A 21,685-nucleotide genomic window follows, 5' to 3' on the forward strand; every position below is an offset into this window, starting at 1 on the left:
CGATTAATTATATTTATTATAAAGATAATTTACACACCAAAGGGAACTCAGACAGCCCCCCCCCCTTTAAATGGTAATTGGCCTCCTTTTCCACACTGGCCAGACATCTTTGAAGAGGCGATTGTACCCACATTTTCCCCCCACGTGTGAACCCCTCAAATACGTTTTTTTGTAAACAATAGGTGGTGGTAGGGGGGCTATATAGGAAACCCCCGTCCTTGTTTCAGCCGCTTCGTCGGGCGAGGTCGAACCGACGACCTCTGGGGAGCGTGTGCAATAACAATTACACCACTATGGGAGCATTCCCTCGCCCTATATATGTAGACATTCAGTGTAAACAATTGCACAATATTCTTAGTAAAACGCCATGACATGGAATAAGCGGAACCTAAAGGAACATGGATTATACTTTGTCTTATTAAAAACTCTTACAGATATCCATCCACTGGGGTTGGAATCTGGATTCATCCCCAATGAGGCATTTGAAGCCTCTTCTTATATTCCGGGCTCCGAGCCCTATCTCGCTCGGCTCAACTCCCGCATTGGCCACTGGCAGCCCTTGAGCACGCAGGGAGCGTACCTGACTGTGAACCTGCCGGCGAGGTGCCACTTGTATGGAATTGACATCCAGGGATCCGTGCCAGAGTACGACGATAAAGTTCATGTCAACTCGAGTTGGGTGACGTCGATGGGCCTGTCCGTGTTTGATAACAATTATCTCATACATTCCGAGGTACGTACCTTTTCTGGTATGTTTTTTATACTGCACTGCTTGCTGGATTTTGATGACACATATCCTTTTTCCCTTGACTATACAGCGCATACTACCTGCAATGATCGGTGCATTGACACAAACAAATTTAACAAAACCTCAAGAGTTGGAAAAAGAAGCGTGGAGAATTAGCATACTTGTTATTATAATGATAGAAAGAAAGAGGAGCCCATGCAGTAGGGGACTATGCTGGTTAATCAGTCACACAATTTAAACGTAAGATAAGTAAGTGGGCTTGGGCAGGACGCGTCGCTAGAAGGGGCGATGGCTAATGGTCAAGAATAATGGTAGAGCGAAGACCAATGAACGGAATGCGTCTAAGAGAACGTCCACTAAGAATATGGAGCAATTAAATCAGCTCTTGTGCAGGTTCCTGGTGGATTGTAACATCGGGAGATCCTGAGAGATGGCAGTGGCTTGGAGAAGCCTTCATTCAGCAAAGAGTTTACAAAGATGATGAGGATGATTATCTCGGCCTCGCTGTGGGCTGCGTTGCACCGCTATCCAAGTAGTTCACCTCGCATCCAATAAACCTTCAAAGCCAGGGTGAACATCCGACTCCAAACGTATTTAATGAATTGAACGAGGTAAAACTGATAGAAAAACACAGCACAAATACAGCATATGTTAATACTTTGTCTTATCAATACAATCAATGAACACTACAGCACCATAACATTGTCTTAGATAACATGAACTCAACAATAGATCCTGGATGGACCAACATTAGTACTGAACAGTTATACAAGGGAATAAGCTACTGTGTTAAATTAAGGGCACATCGTGTAATCATCACACTGCACCCCAAATGTACAGCACTACATATAACACTGAAGTGTGGATTAGATATTTCATCATCCTTGCTCTCAAGATCGCAATATAGTTACTTAGATACAAGTCTGACTCGACTTATTCAATTACAAGTAACATTTACAATAAGGCAAGTTGTATACTTCGTTGTTAACTAGGCCTCGTTTTATCACAACAATTTAACGCCATTCTAAAGGCACTTGCAGCATTATAACAGTCATTCTAACATTATAACAGCATTCCCAATATTATAAGAACATAAACGAACTTACAGACAATGCTTCTTAAAGTCCCACAATGTACAGTTACAGCTGTCTTCACTGGGACGATGTGTGCCATCATTTTGAACTCTTTGTATTGGTGGACGCCAGCCTCGTGGCTGAAAGACTGTCAAATCATAACTTCCTGGTCACGTGACCAAACTCAACCTCAAAACAGGAAATTCCTGTATACACACACCCCCACTCCTGCCTTAGAGCAAAACACCTGCCGTGAGGCAGAACACTCCCCGTCTGGTATCTAAGAGATACCACCATTTATTTTCTATCTCATAAACAAATGTAAAACAACTTCAACGGGTCAACTTATTTGTCCATATTTTTGCGAGAGAGAAGTAGTACTGTCTCGACTATGGGCCTGACAAAAGTTATTGCAACACCTTGCTTCGCAATCATAACCTCGACCTTTCAAACGTTTCCATCGGCACTGGGAATCGTCTTGAGGATGCGGCCCATTGGCAACTCATTCCGTTTGAGTAGGACAAGGTCCCCTTCTTGGATGTATGGTCTGTTAGATTGCCACTTGCTGCACACTTGAAGTGTCGTAAGGTAATAGTTTTTCCAGCGACGCCAGAACATGTAGGCGACGCTGTACACTTGTCTCCATTGACGTCCGTAGAGGTCTACAGTGCGGATGTTGTATATGCCTATTTTGTAATTTTGATTAAAATAAAATAAATTTCGATTTAAAGCGTTTGTGACTGCAGGGATTCATCTTCTTGGTTCTTTCGGTAAAGTCACGTATAAGGGAAATAATAAAATAATAAAAATAAAACATAATAAAATAATTCTCACGACGTTTTGGCCACAACGCAAGCAGCCGTCCCCAAGTGAAGAACAGGTCTGTCGGAAAGACAGCGTCTGAATGAAACACCACCAGGCTTGGAAGCGTCTATTTAAGCTGGGTTGGAGGGGGAAGAGCGCCTTGACAAAGGAATTTGCATATCAAGAGGAATTTAACATATTTATGGGAAATGTGGATGCTTACCTAAAACCGGATTCCCACCACCATCCATCCCAGAAGAATTCCCTCATCAAGACTCTACACCATAGAGCCCAATGCATCTCCGACCAGGAACACATTGCCAGTGAACTCAAGCACGTACGTCAAGCTCTTAAGGCTAATGGTTACTCCGACTACACAATCCGCAAAGCCATCACTCCAACCATAAAGAAGGATCCTGTTGAGGAGCCTTTCAAAACCATCACCTTACCCTACATTGCTGGGGTCACAAAAAATATCTCCAAAATCCTGATTAAACACAAGATCCCAGGTCCGATTCAACACAGTACATAAAATCCGTGATCTGGTCCCGTCTGTAAAAGATGTGGTTCCAGACATACAGTACCCTGGCGTCCACAAACTAAGTTGCCTCTGTGGTAGCAGTTACATTGGAGAAACCAAACGACATGTCTCGGACCGCATCCGTGAACATAAAGCAGACCTGAAACACAGTAGGACAAACACCTCAGCTGTGGCAGATCACTGTTACAATTTAGTGGGCTCACATGACATTTACTTCTCCAAGACAGAGGTTCTCTGCAAGCCATCTGGCTGCCATGAGAGATTCGTTCATGAGGTGATCCACATATACAAACACAGAGACAATTTCAACTGAGAAGATGGATTCTGGCTCAGCAATCATTGGAAGGACGGAATAAACCATTTCGGATCTTAACTGATTGTGTTCACGTTTACGGTGACTTTCAGACCGCAGTCCACTCACTGGCATTGACTATATATCTTTTATTCTCCGCAGGGAATGGATTCTTTGCTCCGCTGCAAGCTTCCTATCACCACTCTCCCATTGACATATTTCGTTGCTTCCTCTTAGCACCTTTCACGCGACGGTCAATGGTATAGTGTATAGCAGATCATATAATAATAAATAGTATAAAAGTGTAATGTTTAATATAATGTATAAGGTGATACATAGTATCGTAATTGTATGGTGAATATACAGCGGTGTGGTATACAGTAGGGTGGGTAGAATAATACACAGTGTAACATTACAATGGTGTATAGTAATACAGTATATAATTTAATGTTGGGTTTGTCTATGGCAGTATATAGTACGGGGTAGACCCGTGTGTTGTAAGAGAAAAAAGTTTAGCTGGAGGCATATTATATTTTTTGCGACATAGAATTGTAATGTATGACTTACTGTTAGTAGCTCAGCTTATTGGAGAGTATATTTAATATACTGATGATACTGATGTAGTTTATATTTTAGTTTTTTACGTGGTGGTTTAGTTGCTGCAGCTCCATACTATTAACATTCCTTCCCTTTATTAATGCTAACTCTACTCCCTCCCTTTGATACTGCTAATCCTGCATAATGCACGGGCATAATATGACTTTGAAACTCCCCGCCCACCTCCTGCGCATTCCACACGTGGTGACTAATCCCATATCTGCATTTCCCATAAATATGCAAAATTCCTCTTGATATGCCAATTCCTTTGTCAAGGCGCTCTTCCTCCTCCAACCCAGCTTAAATAGACGTTTCCAAGCCTGGTGGTGTTTCATTCAGACGCTGTCTTTCCGACAGACCTGTTCTTCACCTGAGAACGGCTGCTTGCGTTGTGGCCGAAACGTCGTGAGAATGATTTTATTATGTTTTATTTTTATTATTTTATTATTTTCCTTCTACGTGACTTTACCGAAAGAACCAAGAAGAAGAAAAAAATTCTAAATTAACGCAAATCGTGGAAATTATGCTGTTTGCAATTATATGCATAAATTATGCTAATCATAATATTAAATTACGTGATTTTTTGCTTATTGTGGGTAGTTATTATAATTAGGCTTAGCTTCGTTATCCAGAGTTGTATCAATTATCTTTGATTAAAGATTTATTGATTATCTTAGTGTGTTTATGTTATGTTAGGTCTCCAAATTCATATCTCAACGCAGGATACAGTTCTTATAAATAAGAGTTATGCATGGACTTGGGAAGAAACACTCAAACTTTTGTGTTAAGCAATTTTAATTCTAAACAAAAATATGACACTCTAATATGCGAACTCTCATGCTCGGAATTATCCACGGTACCATCGGGGAGATTTCTCTCAGTGAGCAGCATAGATAACCATCAAGGATTGCGTTGTTTCACTTTGGCAACCGCACATACCATTAATTCCACCGCGTAATGAGCATATCTGGCGACAGGTAGAGTCATGTAACAATATTCATATGAAGGGCAATGCAAGCACTTATTATACCCCAAAGGCGAAGTATATGTCAATTATTTCATTGTCAAGATTATGAAATTAACGAAAACGAATGACTAAGATACTTCTGACAATCGTATTCATTTAATTCGACGGGCAGCAACTGCTTTTCACGATCAGTTGATATTGAACGCACCACCTTGAAATGGCAACCCTTTTCGAAACACAAAGATAACTTTTTGTAACAATCTTATTCGTCCCGATGTGCGTGTTATGTGTGTGTTGTCCCCTTGATAAATTAATTATTATCATTTTTAGAGCCGGGAGTTGTGTCGTGAGCTTGCGGGTGGGGGGGCATACACACAGCGGCTTTACTCCCTGCTTGCTCGCGTGGGCGTGTCTGCAGCCTTTGGCTCACTCTCTCTACTGCTAGATTAGTGGCATCGGCACGATGCTGTCCTTGAAGAGGCTCCGTCACTTGACACTCGGTGGTGCTCGATGGCCCCTGGTGTTTGGCGGCGCTCGTTGACTCGTGCGCTGGCAGGCTTGGCTCCCGTGCTCTGTGGCCGTTTGTAGCTGTTTGTCCGCAGCTGGATGACGAGTCGGCACGACGCTCGCCGTCGTGGTGCGCGATGATTCCGTCGTCAGCACGCGTAGCTCATCTGCTGCTGGGCAGTGCTGTGTGGGGAGGAACAATGCCCATTGGCCTCTCCCCTCATGGCGTCTGTGACCACCACAGTGGCTAAACAGGGGCTCTGGATGGCTGCGAAGGGCTGGTAACCCCTCCACCTTCAATTAATTACCACTAAACTACGATATAAACATAAACATGTAACAAATAAGCTTGTGCCGGAGGCCCCGGGGGGACAGGCTTTTATGACGTCTCCTGGTCAAACCCCATTTGGCGGAGCCAGGAGATTGAATCTTCACCCTCGGGGCTCCTCCAGAAACAACGAACACTCACTGCGGAGGAGAGGCTGCCACTCCTTTGTCGGGAGCTGGACCGGTACCGCCTGGATCTCTGTGGCATTCAGGAGGTCCGGTGGACCGGTTCTGGCTCCTGCCACCATGAGGGGTGGACAGTCCTCCACTCGGGGCAGGAGACTGCCAAACAACAGGGTGTGGCTCTTCTTCTGAACAAAAGAATGAAGGGGGAGTGGGAGCGTGGCGGTGAGGTGTGGAAAGCTGTAAACCCCAGGATACTTTGGGCTAGCCTTCCCATCAACCGGGGGCGAGGAGTGGTGGTCGTGGTTACTTATGCCCCCACCGAAGACGAACATCTGTGGAGGGATGCAGGCAGAGCCGATGAGTCAGATGCCTTCTGTAACCTCCTGTCACAGGTGCTGGCTAAAGTGGCCACTTGGGACAGAGTCATCTTGTTGGGTGACTTCAATGCCCGAATTGGTCATGATGCTGGCACCTGGTCTAGAGTGATTGGAAGGCATGAGCCAGATCAGCTCAATAACAACGGTAGGAGGCTGCTAGATTTTTGTGCAGCCCAAGGCCTTGTGATTACCAACACGCTCTTCTGGTATCGGCGCATCCACACAACATCATGGATGCATGCCGGGTCCAAGCAAGAACATCTGCTGGACTACATAGTGACGGACCAGCGGATGCGAGCCCATGTCCTTGACACCAGGACTTACCGTGGAGCTGATCTGCCCTCTGACCATCGACTAGTCATCTGTAAGATGCGCCTGCCATTCTTCCACTTCGGTGGTGGGTGTACACCCAGGATCCCATTCCAACCTAAAGTGGCCTGGTCTCAGTTAGCTGATGAAAGTTGCAAGCGAGAATTTCATCATCGCTTGCAGCTGGGGTTGGCATCGTCCCCCACTCCTGATGTCGAGGGTAAATGGGCGATGTTTAGGACTGTGACTCATGCAGCTTCAATGGCTGCTTTGGATACGCGGTCCAGACCTCCCCAGAAATCCTGGCTGACAGAGGAGGTGTTCAGGTTAGTTGAGAAAAAGCGACAGGCCCACTCTCATCGGCTACAGCATCCCACGTCAGAGAATGAGGAGGTTTACCGCAGCCTTCGCTCGGAGGTACGGAGAGCCATAAGGCACTGCAAGAATGGGTGGTGGTCGCGGGTTGCTGAGGAGATGGAGTCTGCCTCAGTGGCCCGCGATCACAAATCACTATTTAACTCCATCAAAAAAGTAACTTGCAGCACCACACCTATTACCATCATTAGGGGAAAAACGGTGATCCAATCTCTGACCCCCAGGAACAGGTTTGCAGATTTGCTGAGCATTTCTGTGAGGTCCTGGGGAGGGGAAATCCCGCAGCCAGGAAAACATCATGGCCCAAAGTGGGGATAACCCTGCTAGGGCTGCGGTGCCTCAAATATTGGAAGAGGTCACCCCCTGTGAGTGGCTGGCTAAGGTGCCATCTTTTAAAGAAGTACTGAAGGCGATCCAGAGTCTGAGACCAGGAAAGGCACCGGGCAGAGATGATCTCCCAAGCGAAATGCTCAGGGATGGGTGGCGTTTGTACACAGACTGCCCTATATGACATCATAACAACAGTCTGGACCACTGGACGGGTTCCGCAGGATTGGAAGGATGCCCTGGTGGTCCCCCTCTTTAAGAAGGGGGTCCGCACAGACTGTAACAATTACAGGGGCATCTCACTCCTCAGTGTGCCGGGAAAGGTCCTGGCAATGATTATTCAACATCGCCTTTCTAGGCACGCTGAGGAGAGGCTTGCGGAGCCCCAATGCGGTTTCAGGAAAGGGCGGTCCTGCACAGATGCCATATTTTCTGTCCGTCTGCTACAGCAGAGGTGTAGGGAATTCCAACAAGACCTACATCTCTGCTTTATTGACCTGGTCAAGGCCTATGATACCATCAATAGGCCTGGGCTCTGGGTTGTTCTTCGTGCTTTCGGAGTCCCGGACCATCTGCTCACGATTATTAAGGACCTTCATGATAGTGAGCGGGCCCGGGTAAAACTACGTGGCCGGGAGTCGGAGCCTTTCCCTGTACACCTTGGGGTGCGACAGGGATGTCCTCTGGCTCCCACATTATTTAACATCTATTTTGACCGCGTAGTTCGTGAAGCCTTCAATAGCTGTACCGGGGGAATTTCCATCTGGTACAGATATAATGGGAGGCTGATCGACGCCCGGGTGCGATCAAGGGATGGCTCCCTATTGGTCAACCATGTTATGTATGCCGATTATTTGGTAATAGCTGCTCATTCAGAAGAGGAGTTGGAGACGCTGCTGCTGAGACTGGAGCGTGCCACTAAAAGGTGGGGCCTTACCATCAGCCCCACCAAAACTAAGCACCTGCCTGGGTATTTTGTACCATCGGACACTCCACCCCTACAACTCCCAATCGGTGATGGGGCAGTAGTGGAGAGAGTGGAGAGTTTCCCATACTTGGGCAGTGTGCTTATGACCGGCTCCAGTTTAACAGCAGAGGTCTCACTCCGAATCAGTCGAGCGGCAATATCTTTTAATCGGTTGCTTACACTGTGTGGAAGCTACCTGGTCTGTCGCTCCGCACGAAGCTTCAGGTCTTCTCGGCCACAGTCATTCCCTCCCTTCTTTACGCTTGCGAAACGTGGACCCCCCTAATGGAGCATCTTCGCCGGTTGGAAACATTTAGGCTGGCCTGCCTACGATCCATCCTGGGTTTAACCAGGCTGGATTGTGTGAGGAGCTCACAAATCCTTGAAAGATCTGGGCAAAAGTCCCATCGGTGAGCTCCTCTGGCAGGCAAGGCCGCGTTGGCTGGGTCATGTAGCCCGCATGCCCAGCCACCGCATGCATAAACAGCTTTTGTTCGGCCGGATCGAGGGGGCTAAGCAGGCGCGGCACGGGCTAGAGAAGAGATGGAGTGATGTGGTACAGGAGGACGTGGAGCTGAGTGGACTTGCCGATGACTGGTACCAGCGGTGTCAAGATCGGCCTCTGTGGAGGAGGCTCGTGAAGGACGCTACTGGGCAGTTGGAGGCAGTCGCCCTCCAACAACAACGGAGGACGGAGGAGCAACGCTCACAACAACGAGCGGAGCGCCGGGTGGCGAAAGCACAGCAAGTTGGCACAGTAGGGGGCACAGGTGGTGCATCAGCCAGTCATCTCGGTCATCTCGGTCAGTCGACCCGTGGCACCTGGGTCTGCCCCGTGACCTCCTGCCAGCGGGCGTTCTACACTTCAAGTGGCCTCAAGGTGCACATGGCCTGGCACAAGCGTCGTGGTGATGTCACCGCCACTTAGTGGCAAATGGCGGTTGTTGTTGTATTACACATGGCGCATTCGATGGCGCTCTCCTCTTCCTCACGGGCGGCCGATCATACTCTTTCCACTGCTCCGTTCTCTCTCCTTGCTTTCGCCTTTGGTGTGCAGCTGACAGCTCCACACGGGCACCCGCTGATGCCTTTCCCGCCCTCACTTCAGGGCTGCGCTGGCTCAGGTTCTTTCACGAGAGTGATAGCTGGATATTCGCAAGTTTCACTCGCACTTAACCACACATCGTCACTTCGTTCTGCGAGAAGCGACACCGGCCATCGGTGTCGGTGTTTGCTCCCTCGCGATGGCACCGCCAGCCAGAGCAAGGCTGAAACCAGCCTCGACCCAGACTGAACTCAGACTTCTGCGTGATGTGCGTTTGTGCTTAAAACCCAAAAACGTGAAAACCCCCTCATCCCTTCTCTGCGCATCTCTTGCGAGAGAAAGACAAACAGAAAAAACAGACACCTTCCCGACCCCTCCTCGCGACCGCCCTGACCCCCCACTCCCTGGGTGGTTCATCCCGAGGCCAGACCCCTCCATACTGCTGGAAGACAAAGGTGGCCGGGGAGGTTTTGAGGTTTGCTGTTTAATGGTATTTTACGACCTCCAGATGCTTGGTGTGGCTTGTGAGGGGTAGAGTTGAGAGTTTTGGGGTTATCGGTTTTATTTAATACTTAATTTTTTTATAATTATTAAAAATTATTGGCCGAATTATTCTTAATATGAATTTGGAAGAAGGGGCATAAATACAACACTGACCTCCTCAGTGGGTGTTGTGAGCACGTCTGTCTTCTGGGTAAGAAGTGTAGCAGGAGTCAAGATTAATTTTGACTCTTGGTCAGTTGAGATGGGGATCAGGGGTCTTGAATTAATTATTTATGGCTGAGACCTCGGCCATGAGAGTGGTTAAGACCTCTTGAGAGAGCCGTGTGGACCCGACATCACACAACATGGAGTCGAGAATGCGTCGAGCAATCCCGATCATGCGTTCCCAGGCTCCACCCATATGCGAAGAGTGAGGAGGATTGAAGATCCATGTGCAGCCTTGGTTACTAAGGTATTTCCCGACAGAATCATCTTCGACATTCATCTTCTTGGTTCTTTCGGTAAAGTCACGTAGAAGGGAAGTAATAAAAAAATTAAAATAAAACATAATAAAATCATTCTCACGACGCTTCGGCCACAACGCAAGCAGCCGTCCTCAGGTGAAAACCAGGTCTGTCGAGGCAACAGCGTCTAAATGAAACAGCATCATGCTTGGAGCATATATTTAAGCTGGGTTGGTACTATGTAGTTTATACTTTAGTTGTTTACGTGGTGGTTTTAGTTACTACAGCTACATACTATTAACACTCCTTCCCTTTATTAATGCTACCCCTACCCCCTCCCTTTGATGCTGCTAATCCTACATAATGCACTGGCATAAGTAGTACTAATCACATACCTGCATTTCCCATATCCCCTCTCTTTGATGCTGCTAATCTTGCATAATGCACGGGCATAAGTAGTACTAATCACATACCTGCATTTCCCATATCCCCTCCCTTTGATGCTGCTAATCCTGCATAATGCATGGGCATAAGTAGTATTAATCACATACCTGCATTTCCCATAAATATGCTGAATTCCTCGTGATGTGCAAATTATTTTGTCAAGGCGCCCTTTCCCCCCCCTTCCAACCCAGCTTAAATATATGCTCCAAGCATGGTGCTGTTTCATTCAGACGCTGTCGCCTCGACAGACCTGGTTTTCACCTGAGGACGGCTGCTTGCGTTGTGGCCGAAACGTCGTGAGAATTATTTTATCATGTTTTATTTTTATTATTTTATTACTTCCCTTCTACGTGACTTTACCGAAAGAACCAAGAAGATGAATTCCTGCAGTCACGAAAGCTTTAAATCGAAATTCCACTAGGTGGCGACAAATAAAATTGTTGACTGAAACGTACTGACGTATGATGACGTAAGCACGTTAGTGCGAGCCCTCCCGGAAGCCATAGAGAATGCATTGCAGCGCCCGCCTTTCGAAAAAAATCATCTTCGAATGTAAGTCTATGGGACCACTCTGGGCGATTCTCAGCCAGAGTGAAATCGCCCAAAAAGAGGCGGTACTCCACAGAACGTGACATGACGCTGATTGGACTATATCCAGAGGCACAGTAACGGCTAGCATAGCTCTGTGGTTGAATGAGATTGTTAATGTGATTGAAAAAGTCCCTTTCACACATTGGTGGTGCGTCGCCCAATCGCCCTAATGAAGAAACCGCCCCTGATTGTAACCATCTAGCATCACTGGACAACGGAGAATATAACAACGATAACAAGAACAACAAGAACAATCAACGAAAGGAAAGGGATTTGGAACGCGTGCGGGTCGCCGGCCCGTCACGAACGGGCGGCGGTCTCCCCACAGACCGAGAACGCGACGGGGTTTTAAGATCGACAGGAGTAAAACCGCCCGCCGCTGTTGGAGGCCCGTCAACGCCAAGGTCCCGTTCCCCAGAGAGACCCAAGTCCGGGGTCTCTGGCAACCGTGTCTGTGGTGGGGTTGGAGGGGCAGCGGGGTCAAGTGGCCCCGTCGCCGTGGTAGGCCCACCCAGAGCAGGATTCGCCACATCCGCCTGCGTCACGGCTGGTTCGTCTGTAGAAGGCACGACAGGTGCGCTTGCAGAGTCAACAGGCAAGGGCAGAGGTGCATCGGGTGCAACAGACACCAGCAAGGCAACATGAGGGGATGACGCATCCGTCCGCGGGGCCACGTAGGGCTTCAACCTAGACGTATGAACGTACCAGCGCCGCGATCCGAACCGAACCCGTGCGGATTGCGGGTTAGGGACTTCAATAAGCTTAACCGGCCCCTGCCATGGTTTGTGAAGCTTAGGGGAGGTCCCCGGCCGCACCTGGGCGCAGTGCAGCTATGCCATGTCCCCCACTCGCCAGGGGCATGTACCGGTCGAGCGCCGGGCGCAACTCTCGTTTCGCGCCTGAGTCTTGGCAGTAGCCAATCGGGCCCCCTCCCGTGCCTCGGCGTCGCGTCAAACAGTGTCCTGAATGTATTCGGGGAGAGGTTTAACAGGACCCTTCGCCCCCATACCCAGCTGTACTTCCACCGGCGGCACATTCTCGCGGCCGTACATTAGAAAAAATGAAGAATACCCAGTGGACGCATGAGGCCGATACGCGGAGAGTACTCCAGGTATATGCAAGTCCCAATCAGCTTGTTTCTCGTCAACCGTGTGACGTAACATGGCCGACAGCGTCCGATTAAGGCGTTCCACCATGCCATCCGTCTGCGGGTGGTAAGGAGACGTACGAACCTTCTTGGTTCCCAGAGCAGCGCACACTTCCGCCAACAATTTGGAAGAAAAATGTTGCCCCTTATCCGTGAGTAGCCTCTCCGGCACCCCTTTGTCCATCACATATCCAAATAGGAAGGCGTCCGTGATAGACGCCGCCGACTGGTCAGGTAAGGGCCAAGCCATCGGCCAGCGGGAAAGATATTCCACCCCGACCAGCAAATATTTATTACACCTAGCGGATGGCGGGAAAGGTCCCAAAATATCCAGCGCCACCAACTCGTTGATTCGAGACACTTGTATAGACTGCATTGGCAGCACGTAAGGGTTTTTAGGCGGCTTCCGCCGGGCACACTCGGGACACGCCCGAATGTGTCCGACGACGTCCGTCGTCATGCCGTGCCAGAAGTAATCCTGCTGCAATGTTAACAAAGTCTTCTACACCCCGAGATGTAATAAAGTGTCGCTGTGCAGAGTCCGAATCAATTCGTACCGTAACGACGACGATACTACCAGACGCCAGCGGTCATGCAATCCCTCCCTCCACATGAGCAACCCATCCCGGAGAGCGGCCCCCGGCGTCCCACTGGACAGCAATCTCCCCGCTTCCTCCGCAGCCTGACTCCGAAAAGCCCCCAATGAGTCATCAAGCAGTTGTTCGCGAATCCATACCGAGCGCGGCAGGTTCAGAACCCCATCGGCCGGTCCTGGGCACACCGGAGCCCCAGACACCTCGACAGCTGACACGACAGGCCGAGGGGGTAGCTGAACCGGCGTACACCTATTCGTACCCGACGCGCAAGCGCAAGGGGACCCCTGCGGTAATCTGGAGAGTGCGTCCGCATTCGCGTGACGCGACCCCTTCCGATATTGTATGTCGAAGGAAAATTCCTGCAGGGTCTCCAACCATTGTGCCAGTTGGCCAGATGGTTGGTCAACCCTCAGGGCATATTGGTCCATGCGCACAATAAATGACCGGCCGTAAAGATACGGCCGATATTGGCGGAGAAAATAGACAATAGCCAATAGTTCGCGGCGAGTAACGCAATAGCGGGTTTCTGCCGGGGACAGTACACGGCTACCATAGGCTACCACGCGTTCTACGCCGCCCTTGGACTGTGACAGAACGGCCCCAATCCCAGTGTCACTAGCGTCCGTATCCAGAATAAAAGGTCGATCAAAATCCGGATAGTCCAATGTCGGCGCCGTCGCCAACCGATCGCGTAGGCCCTGAAACGCCGCTTCCTCCGGTGGACCCCAACTGAACCTCCGACCCTTACCCGTAAGGAGGTGCAAGGGCCTAGCAATCATAGCAAAGTTCAGAACGAACCTGCGATAGTATGAGGCGAACCCCAGGAAGCGACGTACGTCCCCAACCAAGGCCAGGATTGGCCAGTTGCGGACGCACGCCGTCTTCTCCGGGTCCGTGGCCACCCCGTCCGCACTGACTATGTGTCCCAAATAACGCACGGATCGCTGCAGTAGGTGACACTTTTTCGGTTTAAATTTTAAATTGGCGGAGCACATCCTAGCAAAAACCGTCTCCAATCTCTGCAAATGTTCGTCAAATGTGCGGCTAAAGACGATGGCATCATCTAAATAAATCAAACATGTCTCCCACTGCAGACCCGTTAACACCAGCTCCATCAACCGCTGAAAAGTGGCGGGGGCCGCATTAAAGCCCATCGGAAGGCAATTAAACTGAAACAGTCCCTGCAGCGTACGGAAAGCCGTCTTTTCCCTCGAGGACTCGTCGAGGGGAAGCTGCCAGAATCCCGAAGAGAGATCCAACGTTGAAAAAAACTTCGCCCCAGACAAGGCATCGAGGGAATCATCCATACGTGGCAGGGGGTACGCGTCTGCGACGGACACCTTATTCAATTTCCGAAAATCGACGCAAAATCGCAGTTTCCCATCCTTCTTCTTCACAAGGACTACCGGCGCGCCCCATGGACTGTTAGACGGGGATATAATGTCAGCGGCTAGCATGTCCTCCACTGCACCCCGAACCTGATCCCGCTCCGTCGGGCTCAACCGATGCGAGTTCAACCGAATCGGAGCGGCATCCCCCGTATCAATGTGGTGGGAAAGCAGGAAGGTGCGTCCCAAGTCAAAATCATTCGAGCTGAACACGTCGGAATAACTTAGCAACAGCGCGCGAAGCACGGACCGTTGTTCTCCGGTCAGGGATGAATTCTCCCCGCATAACTCGGCAACCCAACGGTCATCCTGCCCCGTAGGCTCCGAAACCCCCCCTACCATGTCCCGGCGGACCCGGTTGTCATGGGTCGTGAACACGGTCGTGGCGTGAGCCACAACCGTTCCGGCCGGGTCACTGACATTCTCTGCACTCCCATTTAGCACCTGTAAGAACGGGGGCTGGCCCGGCCGGACAATCGTTTGTGCCCCAACCAGCGCCGAGCCGCCCATTATAGCCGTGGACGGCGATAACAGAACCCCCGCCGCTCCCTCAACGTCAGGTACTGGCTTCCGATATCTCAACGGGATAAGCATCTGCGAACCAGGTGGAATGTCAACAGATACTTCGGACAGCGCCTGCACCTGGCAAACAGGAGCAGGCCGGCCCCATGGCGACGGTAGGAACGAAATTTTCCGCCCCCCTGGTAATTCAATGCAGTTTTGATCAACCCTTATTTGAATGGGCATTTTTGCCAGGAAATCAGTCCCCAACAAACAGGGTACCGCGAGGGACCTAGAGATCAAAACGGTCCCTGAAGCCGACACCCCCCCAATGGATATGTTGGCGTCCACCTGGCCCACAATGCCCATACTTCCCCCGTTCGCCGCTATGCATGAATCATAAACCGCTCGCACTCTCCCTGGCGGAATGCCCAAAAGATGGAAAATGACATCCGAAATAATGGTCGCGGACGCACCGGAGTCCACCAAAATACGCACCTCGACCCCCTGAATAGAACCCGGTACCGTGGACGACCCCGTAGCGGCCGCAACTACCCTCCGTGCCAATCGGCGCCATTGCGTCAGCGAGCGACACGGGTCAATCGGAGGCACCTCGTTGTTAATGACACACGGACCGTGCGGCGATGGTGATGCATGAGGTGACAGGCCTTGCCGGGTGTCTGATGCGCACCGACTTGCCTGTCCTAGTGGGTCTTTTCGCGCATCGTCCGTGGTCGAGGCCTCCTGCTGGGGCGGCCCCGGGATGCGAGCCCAACAGTCCCTGGCAAAGTGGCCCTTACGGCCGCAGCGGAAACACTCCACATCGTTCCGGCGCGTGGCACCCCCTCTGTCCCGACGCTCCCGCGCCGGCGGGCCGGACCTCGGCCCCATCCCTCCACGAGCAGGCCACTGGGCGGAGGCGGCCGTCAACTCCTGCGGACCCTTGTCGTCAGGAACATAGACCGCCTTCGTAGGATCCCACCCCGTAGCACCGCCTTCAACGATGGGTCCCCACGTCCAAGCTGACACCTGCTTCCAGCGTCGGAGATTAAATTGAGCGTCCAAGCACTTAACCACAGCACGGGACATCCATTTATCATGGCTGCACACCGGCATGGGGATCCCCAGGTCTCTAGATAATTCCAGCATCTTGCCCAACACGAGGGGCTCCAACAATTCGGGCTCCGTCTCGGGGTATGCCGCCATCGCCAGTTCCAGAACTGCGCCTCTGAAAGCCACCGGCGATTCATCAGGCGCCCGTTGGCGCTGAACAAATCTCCGATGGGCATCGTCTGGAGGCTCGTACGCATCCGCCATCTCCTCGAAGACACCCTGTAGCGTCTTCTTCTTGTGTTCCTTGATGGAGCGGAAGAACCGGACGGACTCGTCGTCGAGAAGTGTTGGTAGGACTTCCAGGGTCTCCGCGTCCGTCCATTTGGCGGAGCGTACGGCCGCTTGTAAACGGCAGGCGAATGCGCTCCAATCGCCGCCGATGGAGAATTATTTGACCATTGTTAAATGACGGCTGCGGGTTCTTGCTCCTCCGTTTTCCTCCGATGGTGACACGCGCGGCAGCGACAAGATAGCGTTACTCCGCAACGTGTGCAAGATGGCGGCGTCCCGCGGCGGAGGGCACAAGATGGCGGCTTCCCGCCGCTCATCCTCAGCCACGCCCAAGATGGCGTCTTCGTGCCGCATGGTCGAGAGGGCCTCCCCGAAGTCATCGCCGGCGTCACAAGGACGCACAATTGCGCCAACACCGTCTTCAGCGCCTCCAGTTGCGCTGCCACCTGTCGCCATCCGTCGTCAGCGTCCAGTCGCGCGGACGGGCCCACCGAGGCGGCCACGTCCTGCACGCCCGGAACCCCGCTCGTCCCCGCGCCGCTTTCCTCCTCCATCGTCGGTAGCGCCGCCGCTGGAGGGAGGTCGTCGACAGAAGATGTTGCAGAAGATGGTGCAGGGACGGTCTTCCTCCTGAGCTGTTTTGACATGCCGTTTCACTTCTGACACCAATGTAATAAAGGACTCTCTCTCAGATGTCGATTTCCATTGTCCTTTATTGGGTTCATAGAATCTCGATACCACGGCGTCTCGCTCAGGCCCCCATCCCTCACGACGACCTCTCCACAGCCCCTCCTCTGCTCCGATATGCAGTCTCCCTGCTGCTCCGATATGCAGTCTCCTTGCTGCTCTGTTAGGCAGTCTCCCTGCTGCTCCGCCTTGCAGCCACACCGCTGCTCCGCTCTCTAGCTTCACTGCTAACCCATATACAGCTAGCCTCCCACAGCCGCTAGCTCTCTGCGTCTGACACCGATGGCTAACGATGTCGACGTCTCCCACCGCGTGGCGACCGCGCCACTCTCTCCGTCCTGCCCAGCGTGGCCTCCTCCTGTTTCACTCCGTCTCAACTCCCCCTTCCCCTTCCGGGTCTCTCCCTGAATCCTCTCCCCCACGTGACCCTAACTCCACCCACTCCCCACGTGACCCAGACTCCGCCCCCCCCTCAATCCTTGCTCGCATTACACAGGTAAAGCCCACTGAGCGATTAGCTTATTTTCAGAAGTGACCTGGCCACAAATGATAGCTCTACAAAGTGACTCATCATGTGGAAATTTTAAGCAGATAAACATCAAAATAATCAAAATGCATGTTTCTAAATAATAAACTTAAAGTAAATGCTTTATAACTGCCATCATTATAACTGCGAAAACCATAGCATCAGCTCTGCAGAGTTTGAAGGCTACCATGGGGGTCCCTCGATTAGAGAAGGAAGATGCACACATTTGTAATAACCACCTGGCATGTCTTCACTCGGCATGATGGTGAAGTTCTTGTCAATTATTACACTATGTGTAGTGACATAAGAAGAGAGGGGCTGCTGGGGGCTCTGGGTTCCCAGGTGGGTCCAGACGCTTAAGCCTCTGGGCGCCAGGCGTTGAGTTCCCAGGGGGTCCAGACGCTTAATCCCCTTGGCGCCGCCAAAGGGGGGGGCTGTGTGTGCTCTGTGGGATATCTGGGGGCGCACACGGCCCCACCCCTCGTTGTACCAGGCATAAAAGGAGAGCTCCCTGGACGATCGGGGCCCAGTTGTAACTCAAGACCCACGAACCACGACCAGCCATCTGAAGACCCTGGGATGCTGTGAGAGCCAGCCCTGGGACTCTGGAACTCCCGACTCTACGACCTATCGAGGGCGAGTTCCGGAGCGTAGCCAGAGTAGAGTATCTAGGCTGTGTAGCTAGGCTGTGTACCTAGGCTGTAACAGAGTATCAGGACTGTTGGACTGTTGGAGTGTTGTATTGTAATAAAGAAGTTACCTCTACAAGTGTCTCCGGAACCTGTTACATTTGGCGTCAGAAGTGGCAATGGAGACAAGAAGTAAGCCACGTACCTTCAGTCCTGACGGCGATGTTGAGGAGCAAGCGGCGACGGGGCAGCCAACTCGGGCCGACAGCGACGCTGCACCGCCGGCTCAGCAGTCGTCCACCATACCTGCCGATCCTCCTCCAGCGTCGGGAGCAGCAATGGAGAAAACGCTGCTTCGCCTCACCGAGCTGCTCCACGCCACCGTCTCCATCCTGGACGACATGAGTCGCTCACAGGCGGAGACAGCAGGGAGAGAGGAGGCGCAGCGGCCGCACCATCCCGCCGGCTCCCACACAAAGATGGCGGCCGTTCCCGCCGCAAATACATCCGGGTGTGTCGTCACTTCTGCGGGGGGAGCAGTGGCCGCTGGGAGCGACGTCACTTCCGGGCCCAGCGTGGGCCAACCCGATGACGCCGCGTCATCAGCGCTGCGTCCCTCACCGCCGAGTGACAGCGCTGCGAACGCGAAGCCAGCTTCAGCCGGGTTGCCAGGCAACGAAAGCTTGGCTCACGTCCACCAAGGCCTGCCGGCACTCAAGGCATTTTCTTCAGAGGGGGGTGAGTGGGCAGCGTTCGAACGCCGGTTCGTCTCTCTTATAGAGACGTCCGGCTGGTCGGAGTATGAAGCGCTCCAGGGCCTCCCGGCCATGCTCGACGACGACTCCCTCGCAGCACTCCTTGCTGTGCCACGCGCGAAACGTGCCACGCTCACGGATGCCCTTCATCAGATGCGGCTGATTTATGGACCCCCAGCCGAAGCACGTCACCGCTTCGATGCGAGGAGGAAGAAGGCCTCCGAGTCGGCGATGGGGTACCGCAGCGCGCTGCTGGCCATGGCGAAGGTTGCCTACCCTCGCATGGATGAAGACGCTGTGGAGTCACTCGTGCTGCAGAAGCTCATGAGCTTGGCCCGCCAGCTTCGAGTTGCCATGCCGACAGCCGACGACGACGACGACTTCACGTCGCTACGTGCTGCCAGGTGCATCCAAGCACACCTACATTGCGATGAGGACACGACCATCGCCGCCTGCGCAGGCCCACCTGATGCACAAGCCTATGACGTGCATTCGGGGCCTCATCAGGCCTTCGCAGCAACAGAAAATCGCGGATCGTCCAACTGGCGATCCCAGCGGGATCACCACCAGCGGGACCGGCCAACCTCGCGCCAGGACGGAGCGTCCATCGTCTGCCACAACTGTGGCCTTCGGGGCCATGTGGCGTCCGGCTGCCGGGTCCCCCGACGCTGGACTTCAGGACCTCCGGCGCCTCGGCCACCACCGTATCCTCGGCATACCCAGGCGAGTCACGACACCTCGCACTCTCGGCCCCCACTTACAACAAGCACGCACCCTCACACCACACAGGGGGGTCATGCTTCGGAAAAGGGGGATTCGGGCCCATCATTGAACAACCAGGCGCTCGGACCGGGTCAATGGTCCGAGTTGGCCCATAGGGTCGTTGCCGCTGCGGCAGGGTCCTCTGCCGTAGTGGGTTCCATCGAGGGCGTTGATGTTCGTATGTTGATCGATATGGGTGCGTCGGCGACCGTCATTTCAGACATAATTTATAACATTTTGCCCGATATATGCCGTCCCTTGCAGCCAGTTGATGTGCCATGCTATGCCGCAAATGGGGGTTCATTGGGCATCACCGGACGGATCAATGCTCAGATCCGCATTGCTGACGTCCAATTAGTTGGGCCCATTTTGGTCTCATCAACCCTCGCCGTTCCGTGCCTCCTCGGAACAGATTTCTTGGGGAAGATGCCCATTAAAATTCTCATTAACAAAGGGTGTATTGAGCTCCCCTCCGGCCGACGCATGGCCTTCCTACCCACACCCACTCGGTTGCACTCCGCATCTACGACGGTGCAGGCGTTGGCGGCGTGCACAATTCGCATTCCTCCTGGCTCTCAGATGTTAGTTCCCCTCCGGTTTCGTAAACCCCTTGATTACGACGCGTTCATGGGGGGTGCTGTGATCGGGCCTTCGCGTTCAGCTGAGCGGGTGTCGGACCTCGTGTGTGCACAAACGCTCGTGCGAAGCGACCACGACCCCTTTATCCAGGTCCTTAACGCGGGATTGGAAACGGCCGTTAACTGTCAGGGAATGGTGCTTGCTCACGCGACGCCAGCCCCGCCAGAAGATGTGATCGTGGGTCACGTAGGGGGCGAGTTCTCTTCCGTTGCCAAGCCAGGTCCTGACACAGGATGGCTCGACGCGCTTTGCTCCACTTCTGCCGATTTGTCACCATTACAGCATGCTAAATTACGCACGCTGCTGAGCAATTTCGCCGACGTTTTCAGTCAAAGCAAATTCGACATTGGCTGCACTAAATTGCTAAGCCACCACATCGACACGGATGATGCCGCTCCAATTCGTCAAAACCCATTCCGGTTGAGCCCGGCCGAAAAGGAACATGTACGGGTGGCCGTCAACGATATGTTGGCGGCCGATGTCATTGCGCCATCAAATAGCCCATGGGGGGCGCCGATCGTTCTTGTTAAGAAGCACGACGGGAGCCTCCGCTTTTGTGTTGACTTCAGGAAACTTAATAAGATTTTTGTGGCCGACGCCTACCCGCTTCCCAGGATGGACGAGTCGCTCGATGCCTTAGCAGGTGCGCATTACTTCTCCACCTTGGATCTCCTCTCGGGGTTTTGGCAGCTACCCCTTGATGACGCATCCAAACCAAAGACGGCCTTTCGCACGCCGCAGGGACTGTTCCAATTCAACAGACTTCCCATGGGTCTTCACTCGGCCCCGGCGACGTTCCAGCGCCTGATGGAGCTGGTCCTCGCTGGGCTCCAGTGGGATTCTTGCCTAATCTACCTCGACGATGTAATCGTGTTCAGCAAAACTTTTGATGAACACCTCACGCGATTGAAGGCAGTTTTCCTTAAAATGCGAGCGGCTAACCTCAAATTCAAACCACAAAAGTGCCACCTCATGAGGGATTCGGTTCGTTATTTGGGCCATATTGTCAGCCGCTCGGGAATTGCCACGGACCCCGAAAAGACAAATTGCGTGCGCTCATGGCCAACTCCTACCTCTGTTGGGGAGGTGCGGAGTTTTATCGGCTTCGCCTCATATTATCGACGATTTGTTGCGGGATTCGCATCTATTGCGAAGCCCCTCCACGCATTAACGGCCAAAGGGGTCAAATTCCGCTGGGGAGAGTTAGAACAGGCATCGTTCAATGCCGTCCGAAAAGCACTGGTCGATGCTCCTACCCTGTCTTATCCAGATTTTACCACTCCGTTCATTCTGGATACAGACGCCAGCAACACCGGAATTGGAGGGGTGCTGTCGCAAATTGTCAAT

The 21,685-nt window shown here is 52.2% G+C and overlaps 1 protein-coding gene across 1 annotated transcript in view; it reads left to right on the top strand.

The window, feature by feature from the left end:
• Positions 1–21,685, top strand: part of LOC144736257 (polycystin-1-like protein 2) — a 139,983-nt gene that overhangs the window by 27,620 nt on the left and 90,678 nt on the right. The window contains exon 8 of the mRNA XM_078618879.1: positions 435–733. Within this exon, the coding sequence (XP_078475005.1) occupies positions 435–733 (299 nt within the window). The remainder of the gene's footprint in view (positions 1–434; positions 734–21,685) is intronic.

This window comes from Lampetra planeri, chromosome 60, assembly GCF_965212315.1.
Source record: "Lampetra planeri chromosome 60, kcLamPlan1.2.h2, whole genome shotgun sequence".
In the NCBI taxonomy this organism is placed as follows: Eukaryota; Metazoa; Chordata; class Hyperoartia; order Petromyzontiformes; family Petromyzontidae; genus Lampetra; species Lampetra planeri.